At 41.3% G+C, this 14,772-nt stretch overlaps 1 protein-coding gene across 3 annotated transcripts in view; it reads left to right on the forward strand.

The window, feature by feature from the left end:
- The window catches only part of LOC105196821 (zinc finger protein castor homolog 1), a 93,303-nt gene that overhangs the window by 57,884 nt on the left and 20,647 nt on the right, over nucleotides 1-14,772 (forward strand). For all 3 annotated transcript variants that reach the window (XM_026135454.2, XM_026135455.2, XM_039457860.1), the window contains exon 6: nucleotides 2,806-2,869. In XM_026135454.2, coding sequence (XP_025991239.1) covers nucleotides 2,806-2,869 — 64 coding nt within the window. The remainder of the gene's footprint in view (nucleotides 1-2,805; nucleotides 2,870-14,772) is intronic.

Genomic DNA, 14,772 nt, shown 5'->3' on the forward strand with positions numbered 1-14,772 from the left:
GAATCTCAACTGCTTGCGAAGGTGTCATTTAAGATCTGAAACAGCAATTTTTATAATTGCAGTACAGATTCTAAAGATTATTATTACGAGGAATTCGACAATGGCGCGAATGTGTCGGCAATTATCGAGCATGTCAGAGATTTCAAGCAGCAGTTGAGTCGCCGTTAGGTATTTCGTCAAAAGCGAGACAACCGCGGGCTATCCAAAAACAATGCGCGGTGACTCATCCGACTCGGGTCGACGTCAGATCATAAAGTTACCAACGGGAGCTGTGTGAGCTTAAGTGTGCTAGAATAATTCAGCGCTTCCTAGAATCGTAAGCGACGAACAATCGGTTATGATACGTCGTAATAAAAGTCGATAGAGACTTCGCCGCCTGGTGATCATTCGCTTGTTGAATATCTTTGAGTTTTCTGTTATTCATCGAACCATTTATTTCCACATTGCGCTAGCTCGAAAAATTCCGTAATCTTGGTAGAAGATGAAAAATTGCAAAATATTTTACGACAAAATTATAACTTTTGATTGTACACTTGATGAATTTGACGACTTTAACAAATTCGTCTTAATGCACAATTTGCACAAGAAAGTCTATTTATTATCGAAATTAAGAAATTAATTTAAAAAATTAAGAAAAAATTTAAATCTATTCTATTTATTAAAAACATGATTTTTTATTATAATTTTGAATCATTCTTGCTCTATGAATTTACATTTAAATGATTGCACTTATTTGACTGTACTAAGATAGCATAATTATCTTTTAAATGAAGATTAGTATGTTAAAGGCTCAATAAAATTTATACTATCTTAAATTAAAACATTAAAATTAGTTGTTAAGGTAAATAAATTTTGGCAATATAAAATTCAATATTATTGAATTACCATTACGTTATGATTAACGGTACGGTTTCGTAGTACAAATGTCTACGTACGATAAGATACCAAAGAGGAGACACGAAACCGCGCAGACGATCCACCTATGGGATCGCTGCCGTGGAATCCCATACAGGGAGAATTGAAATTATTCCTCCGATTTTTGTCGTGTCGTTTACATTATTTTCGCCTTTGAATATTAATGGGCATATGCTCTCCGGCGTTATGGCACAAGAAGTAACAACGGCGTATAATACTTGAGTCTTAACGTTATTCTATTGTTTGCAAATCAGCTCTATTGTTTTCTCATATACCTCTATACTCGCTTCGCATACCCTCTCTTTGCCGCTCTCCTGGCTTCTACCCTTCCTCGTCCTCGTCCTCCCCGTCCTCCTCCTCCTCCTTCTCCTTCTCCTTCTCCACCTTTTCCCTCATCGGCGTATCCCCCTCTCTCCCTCCCCCTTTCATCGTCGTCTTTCTTTCTCTTATCGTTACTCATACTCTCTCCTCTCCTCTCCACATCTCTCCTCTTTCGATTCTCTTCTTCCTTCTCGTCGCCACTCTTTTCGCCCCACCCTTGTCCCATTCCGATCTTTTTCTCTTTCTTCGCCCTCTGCCTTTCCCCCTCCGTGCCCCTGCTGCACACGTCCGCATTATATACATCGTGATGCACATTATTTTCCATTTGTTTCCTCGCGTCCGCGTTTTCTCCGCGCCAACTTTTTCGCCCGCGATAAGCGCATTAATTTAAAATGTATATCGCGGTTATACAAACATATCTCGTTTTTTATTCCGCTCATCCTCTCTCCAGAATCACGATGGGACTATGCGAAGAGATTTTCTCAACCATCCTCTCCGCGTCGAACATTCGACGTTATTATGCGCGATACGCCGTGGTATAATCCGTAATATTAGACACGGAAGGTCGCCGATAATTATGAACGAGGAATATAAATGTTCGATTAGAGATTGCAGAATTGATGGAACGCAATGGTCACGTACGTGAGGCGAGTTCTATTAGATTTGACGGAATTAATCGATTGTTCCGGCGCGCACTCGATTGGGCGCGCGAGGTTGCTTCTTGTTAGGAGTGAAGTTCACGGATCGGTACGAAGAATCTCGTCGTCGTACGATAATGCAATGATGCGTCAGAGCGTAACGGAATATGTTTACGCGGTATTTACATACGTAAAGTAATTCGAGGCTCATTCGATAAATTTACGAGATAAAGTTTTCTTAAGTTTCAATGATAAAAATCGCTTCGTTTGTTGTACTTACTCGTAATTTTAAAGATAATAGTATAAATGATATTCAACACTAATATAAAATTCAACATCACAATGAAAGAAAAGAGGACGACGGCGATGGACAATGGAGTAACTGGTTAATAAATTCAACTGGATCTAGTTAAGGCTTCAGAAATCGTACATTCGAATAATTTAAATGCCCGCGATGGGGCTTCCGACAAGTGTCGTTTCCTCATCCGATGTCGCACCCCCTTTTCCCCCCTCGCCCTCGAGTAACGCGCCTGTTCTTCTTTTAGGTCTCTTGGCTTTAATTTTAATATCCGCCTGTACGTTCGATAAATGCAAAATCGTTTCGTAAATGAACGAATCGAGTATGCAGCGCGTCGATATAAAAGTTAGTTACTCAAAATTGAAACGCCGTGGCAGTTATGCCCCGGGGTAATTTCATTACTTGGTAGCAGTAGGGTTAACGAAGGGTATTAAGTGGCCATTACGAGCGAGCCTAAGGCCATAACGCGATTAGTTCGCGGAATAGCCGGTCTTTTGTACGATAGATTTTACGGAAACATCTCGCGTCTGCCGCGCGCGTGGGCGGCAGGGTCCCCCTTTCGCTTCGTCCCCTTCATTCGCGTACGGCCCTGGGCACGCCGGTGCATTGTACATCGTAATGTATTTCTTTTAGGTACCGCCGACAATAGCGAGCCTGGCGGCGATGAAGGTGGAGGCAGCTGACCCGAAGGTTTCCGGTGAGTTACTATTTCCTCCTGCTGACGGAATTATCGGGATCGTAATTAGATTCGAATCGAGACTGCCGCGTTCGATGACCCTGCTCGCGCGAACAAAAGGAAGGTGAAAAAAAAGAGCGAAGCGGAAAAAGACTCGACTGAGGCGGATGCGAAATCGTCGAACATTCGCCGCCGCGCCGCGATCTGGTTAGACCGGGTGATTTGCAATCGACGACTTTAATCGTTGAGCGAATCTATGATTAGAACGGAGACAATGTTGCCGATCGAACGCCATGCACACACGGTGACGTCTGACCTTTAGCGGCGTCGGGATAGAAATAATCGGTATGCGTCCGCGCGCGTTCGTCAGAAGTCTGGCCGCGCGTATTCCGACCGCGGAAGCGGTCGGATGTCGGATGTGTACGCGGCGAGCAGCGGCGAGCGAACTGAACGTTCGTTTGCAAAAAAAATTCAAGTTTCTATGCGTTAAACGCGAAAGTTTTATCAGCGATTTCGCTCCTTATCGCACACTCCCGATCGCAGGAATTACAGCCGCTGCGAAACGCGTTTCCTCCCGAGAGGAATCCATTTCCGTTCCTCCTTCAAAGCGGATTTCCCAACGGGAATTAATAATCGGTCGCTACGCGCGCGTGGGGAGAACGGGCCTGGAGAAATCGCGCATCCAGCGTGTGCTCCGAGCACACTGGGCCCGCATCTTTGAGTAATTATCGCGCATTCCTGCGTGCCACGTGACAAATCTAAAGCTATACGTAAGCCGGCTCTGAAGTGCCGTCGGCTCTCCCTGCAGCCTTTATTTGTCTCGATCCTCGCGAACCCGTGAATCGTGGCGCAACCTGACGAATCGCGGCCGTCCGTCGCTTTCAGTGTTTTGTACCCGGGGGCTGTTCCCCCTTTATTGGAATATCCGCCCACAGCATTATGGGAATTATCAAGGAAATGGGATGAGTGCCAACGCGGCTCCCACGAGGGGTTCTAGGGGGGGTTGCTTTGACCGCCAACGTGATAAAAGAAACCCGGAATTTATCTCTCTCTCTCTCTCTTTCTCTCTCTACTCTTTCCCCTACTCTCTGAAAACTTGTTTCGTGCACACTAAATACTTTGAAATATGTAAATGCGCGATGTGCGCCTAATTGAAAGAAGAGACCCAAGTTGATTTCATTAATTGCTGTAAAGGCAATCCATGGTGCAAAGTGTATTTGAAATAATCAATACTACGATGAAATCGGGAATCTTTCTGTGATTACGTGCGCTCATGTAAGTATCGCTCGTTGCGTGCGGTAACGGATGAAGCCCTGTATTACATAAAGATACCGATGTTCCTTCGAGGCACTATTAAGATCGATCGTTGCTCCACGTCGACATTTCACTCGAACCATCATTTTCCTCGGAAACGTTTGCAAACGACTCGTAATCTAGGATCTATCGCGCAATTCCCGTCCGTCGAAACCGCGAAAAGATTCTGCGACGGAAATCACGGCATTCGCGACGAAGAGCGAGCACGCGCAGAGATGAGAACGTCAAGTAGAGAAAGAGAGAGTGGGCGGCCTCCGTTGGATTTTCTCGTCCAGTGACATATTCCCACAATTTCGGATCGGCCAATCCAACGTCGGCCGGACGATATTAAACGCGTGGTGGGATCTGATGCGAAATGGAATAAAATAAAATGTGTACGTTGTTCGCGCGCGACTAAGCAGGCGGGCGCGCAGTAGCAAGGGGGTATCGGCGAGAAAAAGAGAACGCGAGCATGCCAGAGAAAGATAGAGACGTGAACGTATGCGTACGTGGAAAGGGAAAGAGAAAGAAAACGCTGAGAGAAAGAGATGCGGATGAGAGAGAAGAGAGAGAGAGAGAGGGGAAAAGAGAGGGAGATAGAGAGAGAGACGCTAGCAATCAAAGCTGATTAAGCCCACAACTGGGGAATCTGTGGGGCCAGTGTCTCACGCCAATCTTGCCCAATCAGCCGGTTGGCCGGGGAGATTTAAAAAATAGAATGCCTACTGTCAATTGTCCCATAATTTAAATAAATCGAATAAATGGACAAAGTGGCCAATTAGAGTAGTTGCTGGTTGCTGCTTTAACGCATTATTCTCTCTTTCTCGCAGTGTCTTCGGCTCTCCTCTCTCGTCTCTCCCTCCCCCTCCCCCCTTGCTCCTCCTCCTCCTCCTTCCCACTGAAGATGCTATCCTCCTATTTTCCCCCTCGTGCGCTCCCGATACTGTTCAGTCGTCGTCTTTTTAATTCTCCGCGTTTGACATCGACATGCCGCTGCCACCTTGTCTTCATCGAGGTGCCTTCATTACGTCGTGAAGAAGATGACCGTCTACAACGCGTAACGTAAACGTTATGATGTGCCCGCGCGAGATTGGTAATTTGAACATTAGGCTGTTAAGCTTCGGTAGATTCGTCACAAGCGTGAGCTTTCCGGAATCGCCACCAGTCCGTCATTCACCAAGATTGATGTCACGAATGCCAAGCCTACTGTGACCGTCCGTACGGATAAATAATCTCGCTTTTATTTTCACTTTGAAATTGATATCTCGCACGCTAGATTACTGTGTTTCTCAGTCGCGAGTATAAATTTTCCACCGCCGATATCACTTGACTCACTTTAAAATTGATCTTTAATATAAAGCTGCTCTCTCTCTCTCTCTCTCTCTCTCTCTCTCTCTCTCTCTCTCTCCGCTCAACTAACTGAGCAGATAAATTTTCCGTAATCAAGTAGCATATATACATACGCATCGTGTAATTTCGATATTCATATTCCGAACATCGGACTCGTTACATAAACTTTGAAATAAACCTTCTAGAATTATCATATCGTTTAATCGTCGAATGTAAATTCGATAAGCAGGGTACGTCTCGAGGAAAGAGAAAGAGAGCCCGGCCTCTTCGCTCTACGATCTCGATGTATCTCGGAAGAAAAACGTGGCATTTCTCGCATCACCGAATGCTATCGGTGGACTAATTATAACAATTTACGACTTTAACAATTATCGTCGTTGTACGAGTACGTACATGCGCCACCAGCTTGCACCTGTTCGACATACGTTCACGGAGAAGTTTAATCGGTCCCCGTTGATATCTGTAACCATCAATTTCGTGCAAATGCAATTTAATTAGGGTTCGCTATCGCGCTATGACTGTGAGTAATATCGACATCGTCGATTCCTAACGATCGCATCTGTCAATTTGTGAAGAGAACCGCTTAATTAGGCGCATAATGTCTGATATAAGACAGCGCTAATAATTTAGAAAGAAATTCATCATATAACATTTTATCATTTTTAATGATCTGTTTCTTATACGCATATTGTATGAACGTATATCCCATTAAGTAATTAAGTCGTGATGAAACAGTCAGCATAGAAGACGTTAATTGTTCGAATTACGCTTTTCCGCGATAGAATCGAGGAAGGAATTGTTATTTAAACGACTTCCCTAACACATCTAATTACACGAAACAGACTCGTTAACGCGAAATCACGAGTCTGGAAGACGGATAGTGTAGGTGTTCCACGTAGATGCGCGTACGCGCCTGTCTACATAGGCTGCCAGACTGAGCGGGCGGTCGAGCGAGCGAGCGAGCAAATAACAAATAAAGCATAAACAGGAGCTGCGATAAATAACTGGTGCACCGCTCTCTGCATATAGTGCCGGCTATGAGCCCTCCAGGGCCTCGCTGCTTTTTCTCCCGCCGATCCCTCCGTCTCACCGAGAGAGCGATCCGCCGCGCCGTGCCGCCCCCACTAGATTACCTGCTGGATCCCATGTATGTACGTGCAACGATTCAAGCACCGAAGAATTAAAGTCCTGATGACCTTTAATTTTCTCTCGTACTTTAAGACTATTATGAAGAAAATATTCTTTGTAATCGTTACTCGAAGAGAAAATTGAGTGGATGGAGGGCATCTTTTGTTTCATGAAATTTTGTTTAAACAATTGTTTCTACGTAATAAGGAATGGTTATTCACTAACATGTAATTCTCTCGACTTTCATGCTAATTTTCGTTTGTGTTTAACTCGCGAAACGGATTTCATTATTCGAAATTGAACGACGTGATTGTGATGACAGACGATCGCTGTTTTGTTACCACGTCCGTTTCTCGGGCAGGCAACCGTTAGCCTTGAAGAAATACCATTAAAAAGCGATATGTGCAGTGAAAGAGAGCGAGGGAGACGGAGAAGAAAACGAATTTCACGGTTCATTCGAAACTTTTTAAACGAATTTACACGCGCCGTCCGCTACGCTCCGAAGGGGTTGAAACTTTACGAATTAACTGCTAAGTAAATATTTGACAGGTAAATTACAGCCTGCGTATAAATTATGTCCTCATTCTTTTTCTTTCTGGAAACGCTTTGCTTTATCGAATTATCGAAAAACACGGGCCGCGCGCCATTTCTTCGTTCGCAACGACGGTAACAGTTTATTGTTCGCGACGATATATTTTCGATACGCGGCCGACGCGGCGCGGCGATAAAAATACGCGGCTACAACTTCTGCCATCGCGTACTCGCGGTAACGATTACGCGGTTCACCTAGACCCGCGCAAACAATGGCCAATTTCGACGTGGACGCAAACAATGCTCGCGCCATAATTCGTGGTCCACTCTCGCGTTCCCAAGGCGTTCTCGCGAAACGGCCCGTCATCTCACCGTCTCCCCGTCGTCATCCCCTGCCTCGTAAAAACCCGCAGCGCCTTAAAGACGGAGAGGAGAGATACGAAATTTTATTATTTATATATGAAATTTATTATATCGTCAGACCGGCCCCAAGTGGCCCAAAGGCAGTGACGGGACTCCCCCTTCAACCTCGTCCCCCTCACCCTCTCGCGTTTCTGCGACGTCGTCTTCTCGCGTCGTCGGTCTAATTTATCGTTCCTCAACTTTTTATTAATCTCTTACCTCCCGCGGAATCGCGATCGTCGCATTAAAAGGATGTCGCGGCGGTCACCGAAATGCATCGGTACACAGACGGAATGTCGTCCCTCATTTTTCGCTCTACCACCATGTCGCCGAATCCCGCCTTTCTCGTCCCTTCGATCCGAGACTCTCGGAGTCGGCGATTCCATCTTTCTTCGTCTTTTTCCTCCGTTCCGTATCGTTTACGTGGCCTCGATGCTATCGGCCCGTAAAAGAAAGACATTTTTCCGCAAACGTGCCTCGTATTCTTCGCTCGCGTAAAAAGAAGGTGGCAACCATGGAATATTGAATCACCGTTAGCGAAATAGTCGGAGGCACTATAAATAAACGAGATTGAAACAGTAATTTATCAATATATTGTTAATTATTACAATTTTTATATATTATTAAAATATTATATAATTACAATTGTTGTACGATTACAGTATTTATGAAAGCACTGCATGGAAGAAAATGAATAATATGAGTTGCAAAATTGTGAGCTCTTCGCTAACGAGGTTTACGCCAATATCACGCGAAATATTCAGAGATCCAATCAACCTCCACCAGGAGTAGTATTAATATCTGCCATCCTTTTTGTCGAACTTGGAATTCCAGGGACGTCCCCTTCTTCTCCTTTTTCTCCGTCCACCGGTTTCCCCGTTCGGGATTCGACGGATCTTGCGAAGTTAGCGCGCGGGAAAAAAGAGCCTCGGCTAATTAATAGAGCGAGCTCGAGAGGCCCCCGAAGGGACCGGGGCGCGCTTAGGACCCTTGCGAAAAATAAAATACACTCGTGGAGTAAATTAACGGAGAGCTGGGGAAGGGGGCAGGCTGCCGCGAGCTAATTAATAGAGCGAGGCTCCGAGGAGTGGTGGTGGTGGCCCCCGGGAGGATTCTCGAATCTCCGCTCGTTTACGCTCGTTTTTTGCACGGAGGATGATCCCGAAGATCACGGTCCACGCCAGAGATTTCGCTCATCACCTTGCGCAACGTGTCATTTACCTCATTACGGAATATATGCCGAAAGAGTTTTATGCAAATTTTTAATCCCGCCATTCTCGCCACCGACTTTTTGACTGACACCGTTGATTATAGTGTCCCTCTTAATTAATTCAATTCTTCGCAGTATTTTATGCGCTGTATTTTTTACATGCAATTTTGCGAGAGTGAAAGAAGCTAGAAGCGGCCAATGATAAAAATGGCCGGTTCGAAAAGGGAATTGCGAAATAGGCGAAACGAGTGCCGCGATGTTGGCCGCGCGATTGGCCCCGATCGATTTGTATCGGGAAACAGCTATTGGCAATCGCATGCCGTCCTCGAAACTCAGGAATCCATCGTTGCTCGATCGGACGATGGTCTCCCCGATCTCCTCCACCCTGTTGTCATCGCTTCATGTCCTCGTTTTTTCTTGGCCGTCGTTTCGTGATTTTTCAATCGCCAAGAACATGCCTATATTCTCATATCGGCTATATCGAATTATCCGCTCAAAATTAGAATTAATCGAAACAACACAGTTCAATTCCAAAGTTCGAAATGTGCAACATTTTTATCTGTGCAAGAGATAACGTAATTGTATTTTTAAACATAGGGTAGATTTTTAAATAAAATAAGAGATGAAGAAGTAGTCGAAGAAAGATGAGAAAGTTAGAGGAATAAGTCACTTAATTATACATTGAGAAAAATATTTGTTAAAATAAAAAAAAATACGTATTTATTGAAGTGTTTTTTTTTTGTTTTTTTTGGAAGAGAAAGGAATATTGGTTAGATTTAAGAAAACATATATTTAAGGTAACATCTTTTTAAATATATAATAAAGGTAATTTATTTTTTAATCTGTTTTTTAATTTAAAAAAGAATTTTTAATTAGAAGTGTAAAAATTCAATCTTTTTAAAAGAGAAAATTAATCTTTTTTAAATTGTGATTAAATAAATAAATATTATATTTTAAAAATAAAAAAACATTTAAATAAATCGATGAATTAAAAATTTAAAAATTGTAATAAAATTAATTATTTACAGAAAAAGATTATATTTTTAATTTAAATAAAGGAGTTCTTTTATTCAAGCAACCAAATCTTTGTAATATATGAAATCGAACGAACAGTACGTACCATTGCCGACAAATGGTCAAAGCGAAATTTTCTTGTAATTAAAACAGACACGCATAGAATAAAAGATGCAGCATTATGAGTTTTCTCAACTATGTTTTTATGGAGTGATATTGTGAATATGAATCCCAAAATTAAATTCCGAAATTAAAATAAACAAAGTATTTTGACACAGCATAATGTACTAAATACTAATATAAATACCTGAACAACAATTTATAATTGATCTAAAAATTTTTATTTAAATATTTTATAAATGTTGGTCTGAAAAAGTCTCAAATATATTCATATTTTTAAAATCATATTTTAAATTTATACAACAAATTTATTTAATTATGGACATTATTCTTTTAAGTTTAATAAAAAAACTTTTTAACAAAATAAATATTTCTTTGTGTTTAATAATTGTCTTTTCGTGTAGATTGTAATTAAATTTTTGTCGTCAGTCAAAAATTAATTTGTTTCAAATAAATATTTAATTAAAAGCATACAAATAATCATTTTTTTTTTATTAATGTCTAATAGCTTCTATCGCATAATAAAGTTATTCTAGAAGAAAGGCTCAACTGTGACATCTTTTTTTCTCGACTCAGCATCTTAAATTTCTCTCAATCAATCGCGCTAATAAGAGATACATGCCAAACTTTTGGAAGCCAAATCGAATCAATGACGATCCAAGCTCTAACAGTTTACGACCATCAATCTCGAAGGCGCGGAACGCGTCTTCTCTCTGTAACATCTCTCACCCTAGTTAAACGTCGTCGATAGGTCTGCGAAGCCCTTCACCGTATTTGCCGCGAAATGAAGACATCGCCGACGGATGACTCTTAATCATCGCCGACGAGTTCGAAAGTGGACTCGCGCCGAGAAAATTACACGGTGTGTCCCTCGGGTCCGATCGTTGATCAATCACTCGTCCGAGAACGAGACGACGGACGGCAGCTCGTCAGCATCCTCGGACACACACTCGCGGCGAGACGAAGCGACCGATCTTTTTCTACTGTACCTTCGGCTCGACTGTACTGTCGGCTTCGCGTTTTGCACCTTTCTGAGTGTGCAAATTATCGATTGTAGCCGCTGCAATTCGGAACGGTTCGACTGCAGACGGTGCAAATGCGCGTGGATTGTGGACGGGTTTCAATCTACTATCGTTAAGAATAGACGCAGCATCGATCCATACGTCAATTTGGGTTTTGATACGAATCTTTCTTCAACATTTGATATATTGGACGTTCTTCCATCTTCCAATATGTTTTTCTCCGCTTTCCTCGAATAAACCGGCTCTTATCTGATCAAACCTTCGGATCGCTCTACCCAAGATTTTTAGATCATATCCGCGTCTTCCGCTCCTCGTATCTCGCTTGTGCTCGAAAAAAGGGTCTCCCGAAATATACGGAATATCCGCGGGCGCATCGTCGGCCGGCATCCGGTTGACTATTTCGAGAATATAATCACGAAACGAAGCGCCTCGCCGCGCCGCGGGCGAGAGGGGATCGTGGGGAGCGTCGCGGGGAACGCGAAAGAAGAGAGAAGACGAAAAAGAGATTGAAAGGAACGCGCTTCTCCGACGGGGGAAGAAGAGGCGACTCTCCTCTCTCGAACACAAGAACGCTCCGCGTTTTCACCGCTTCTGCGTTTCTGCCTTCTGTCGCGGTACTGTCGCGAGAGAGTCTCGTTCTTCGTCGCCGTCACGCCGCGTATGTTTAATTCGTCGTCGACGGAATCCTGGCTTGTAATGGGCCATACAAAGTTCGTTATACACGACGGAGGCATTATAGTCAATGTGGCCGCGATTAATTCTTCCTCAGATTCCCGATCACAAAGTAAACGGATACGAGTGATTGATTTACGAGTCGCGTTACATTTCCGAGATCGGTACGCCGCATCGTCGACGCCGATTCAAGTTCTTTTCCGCATTCTTACGATGATATTTCTTGCTTTTTTTTCTTTTCTTTTTCTCTTTCGTTCTGTCATAAAGAGCGCGTTTGATGTTCAGCGGAACGTTGATAGCTGTAACGAGCTAATTCTGAGATAATTCTGTCAGATATCAGAAACGATGATGAAAAAGCAAACCGACGCTTTAACGCTCCTTTAACACTTGCTCGGCGTTGCTACTTTTCTGTTCTTCTGCGAATCCTCTGTGATCTGCGACGCGCGCGGTCCGCTTTTCCCCGAGAACGAAGAAAACCGCAGACTCTCTCGCGGGCTCGTCTTGTTAATAAATAGACCTTTTCTCCTCCCTCGTGTCTCGCGCTTCTCGCCGCGCTCCTCGTCCGTAACTTGCTCTCTCGGAGCGGAGCTCGTTGCCTCTTCGGCGTTTTAGTAATTCGAGTTAGCTCTTCGACTCTCTTCCTTCTTCGTCGCCTCCTCTTCGGCGCCCCTTCGGCTCCATCGGTCGTCCGTCTGTTATTTCGCGCTTGACGCGAAAAGCAAGAAAAAGGAGAATTGGCGGCCTCCGTGCGGGTACCGGCGCGGTGGAAACGGCCGGGAGAGAGAAAGAGAAGGAGAAAAGAACGAGGAAAGGAGAGAGAGCTAAAGAGGGTCGAAGAGGGTCGAGACCAAGACCACGAAGTCGCTGATTGTTTTAGCGCTAGGCCAAACTAAAACGGCCAGGGAGACTCAGAGGGTCAGGGCCGTGTGTGAAAGGATTTCGATGCGGAGATGAGTTTTTCATACAGATCATTCGCCATTGATCGGCACATACGAATCAAGAAATCTTTTTTAAATTAAACTTTGATATATACTTTCGATATATAATGAAATATATATATACAAAGAAAGATATCATTCTCGTGCTATGAAAAACGGTTACTCAATTTTTAGTTTTTTTTTTAAGTAGTACAATTATCTGTGTTAAGAATATTTATTTGATAATAGTTTTAAGATACAATCATTGTTTACTTGAAACGAGTAGTATTTATTTTTTATAAACTTTTGTGTACACAAAGAAAAATATGTATTTGAATTAAATAAATATTACCTACGTTTGAAATATTTCATAAGTTCATATATCCACAAATTTATAGGTTCATCATAACCATTAAATTAATTTAAAATATGTTCTGAATTCTAATAATTTAGTACTTTGATCAAGAGTATTAAGTTAAAATAATTTGATTTATTTGTTATTATGACTTTTCTTTGATATAACTTTATAATATTTGTTAAAAAAGTATAAAATCTTTTTTGAGTACGTGATAATAGAATTTTTCTAAAATTTGATGAACATATTATTAAGAAATTTTTTTTAAAGATCATTACTTATTGTTAGTAGAAGAAGAAAAAATTGAGTAATCGCTTTTCTTGACAGTATTTTGTTGTGTAGTGTTATTACAATAAATGAGTGTGCTTATAATGTTTTATAATATATAAAGAAAAATTTATGTTAAAAAAATTAATATTGGACCCATTAATGCATTATCATTTTTAACGAATTCCAATGGATTAGAAGAATTTTCGCAACATTTTTGCTTCATTAATGAATATTTTCCTAATGACTGATGATAATTTGTCAATACGGCCCTGTGAATTTTCAAGAAGATCACCAATTCCTGCCTGTTTTTCTCTTTCGCTCTTTGTGTTTTTTTCTTTACTCGTCCGTACAATGAGGCGGAGATAGGCGATGCGTGCCAAATCATGCGAATGGAATCGGAGAAATTTAAAAAATATTCTAAATTTAATTACCACGCTGTGTGGACGACCCTTGCTCTTTCGAAATCGTGCGGGCTGCCAATGCTGGTGTTGAAAAATAGCCAATTGATGAATCGTTGCTCGAAGCGTGATCGAAAACTTTGGCGCAAGAACCTTTAAAAGTTTAAAACGACTATTGAAAAATTATGAGCGAATAATTATAAATAAAAGAAACCCAGATATTGCTAATTAAATAATTTTTAAAACAATAGACATTTTTCGTGATTTTTATAGAACATTAAACTTTTATTTATTGAACACATTTATTATGACACACTGTTAAATATTAAATTTAGGATTTTTAACTACTTCTTTGAGTTAAATAATATTCTTTTTTTTTTTTTTTTAATTTCCGTATGTGTTGTAATTTATTCTATTTTTACACAAAAACATGTGGTTGACACTTTGCGGTCCGCTTATATTTTACCCCAGTGCTGTCCAGGATTTGTAGTTTTGGGCTTAAAATTGAAGTGCGTCCGTGTTCATGCTTATTGCCGTTCTAACTCCTCATTTTATAGCTGTTTTCTCGTAAAATCTGCCGCTTATTTTCAGGGACAAGAATCGTCTAGGGTCGTTAAAAGTTCTTCACATTTGTTATTTTTTACTTAAAAGTACACTATTAGAGGACAAGGTTGCATTATGGCTCTCGTAGGTATTGTGACCACTGTAGAAAACATCTCCGTTGTTAAGTGATGAATTCTAATTATTACCTCTTGAATTATTTGTTTAATAGACCACCATTATGCAGTGGTGCTAATACGTCAATACATGATAATAGCCAACATTTGTTATAAGATTTTTACTTTTGAGCATTTCGAAATTTTCTCAAAGTACATTTTAACATTTAATTACACAACACTTAATACTTCCTCATTCCTTTTAAATTTGAGCGTACCGAAGAAAGTAATAATATGGCTACTGTAAGAAATATAGCTTTACCTCTATTATATCTGTTATTGAGTGACAAGTTCTAAAGTTGGTTTTGTTTAAAAAAATATTAGTGTTTAAAAAAATATTGGTTTTGTTTAAAAAAATAAGTATTTTATTACAAAATATATAATTTCAAATAGAAAGTCAAATTTAATACATTTCTTGAGCTAAATTGTTTATCTCCAAGGTTTTAATTAAATTAAGATAATTTAGTAGGAGCAATGGCTACAGGAATGATAAAAAAATGATTTAAATTTGGTAAAACTCTCTCTG

This window comes from Solenopsis invicta, chromosome 2 (assembly GCF_016802725.1).
Source record: "Solenopsis invicta isolate M01_SB chromosome 2, UNIL_Sinv_3.0, whole genome shotgun sequence".
Lineage (NCBI taxonomy): Eukaryota > Metazoa > Arthropoda > Insecta > Hymenoptera > Formicidae > Solenopsis > Solenopsis invicta.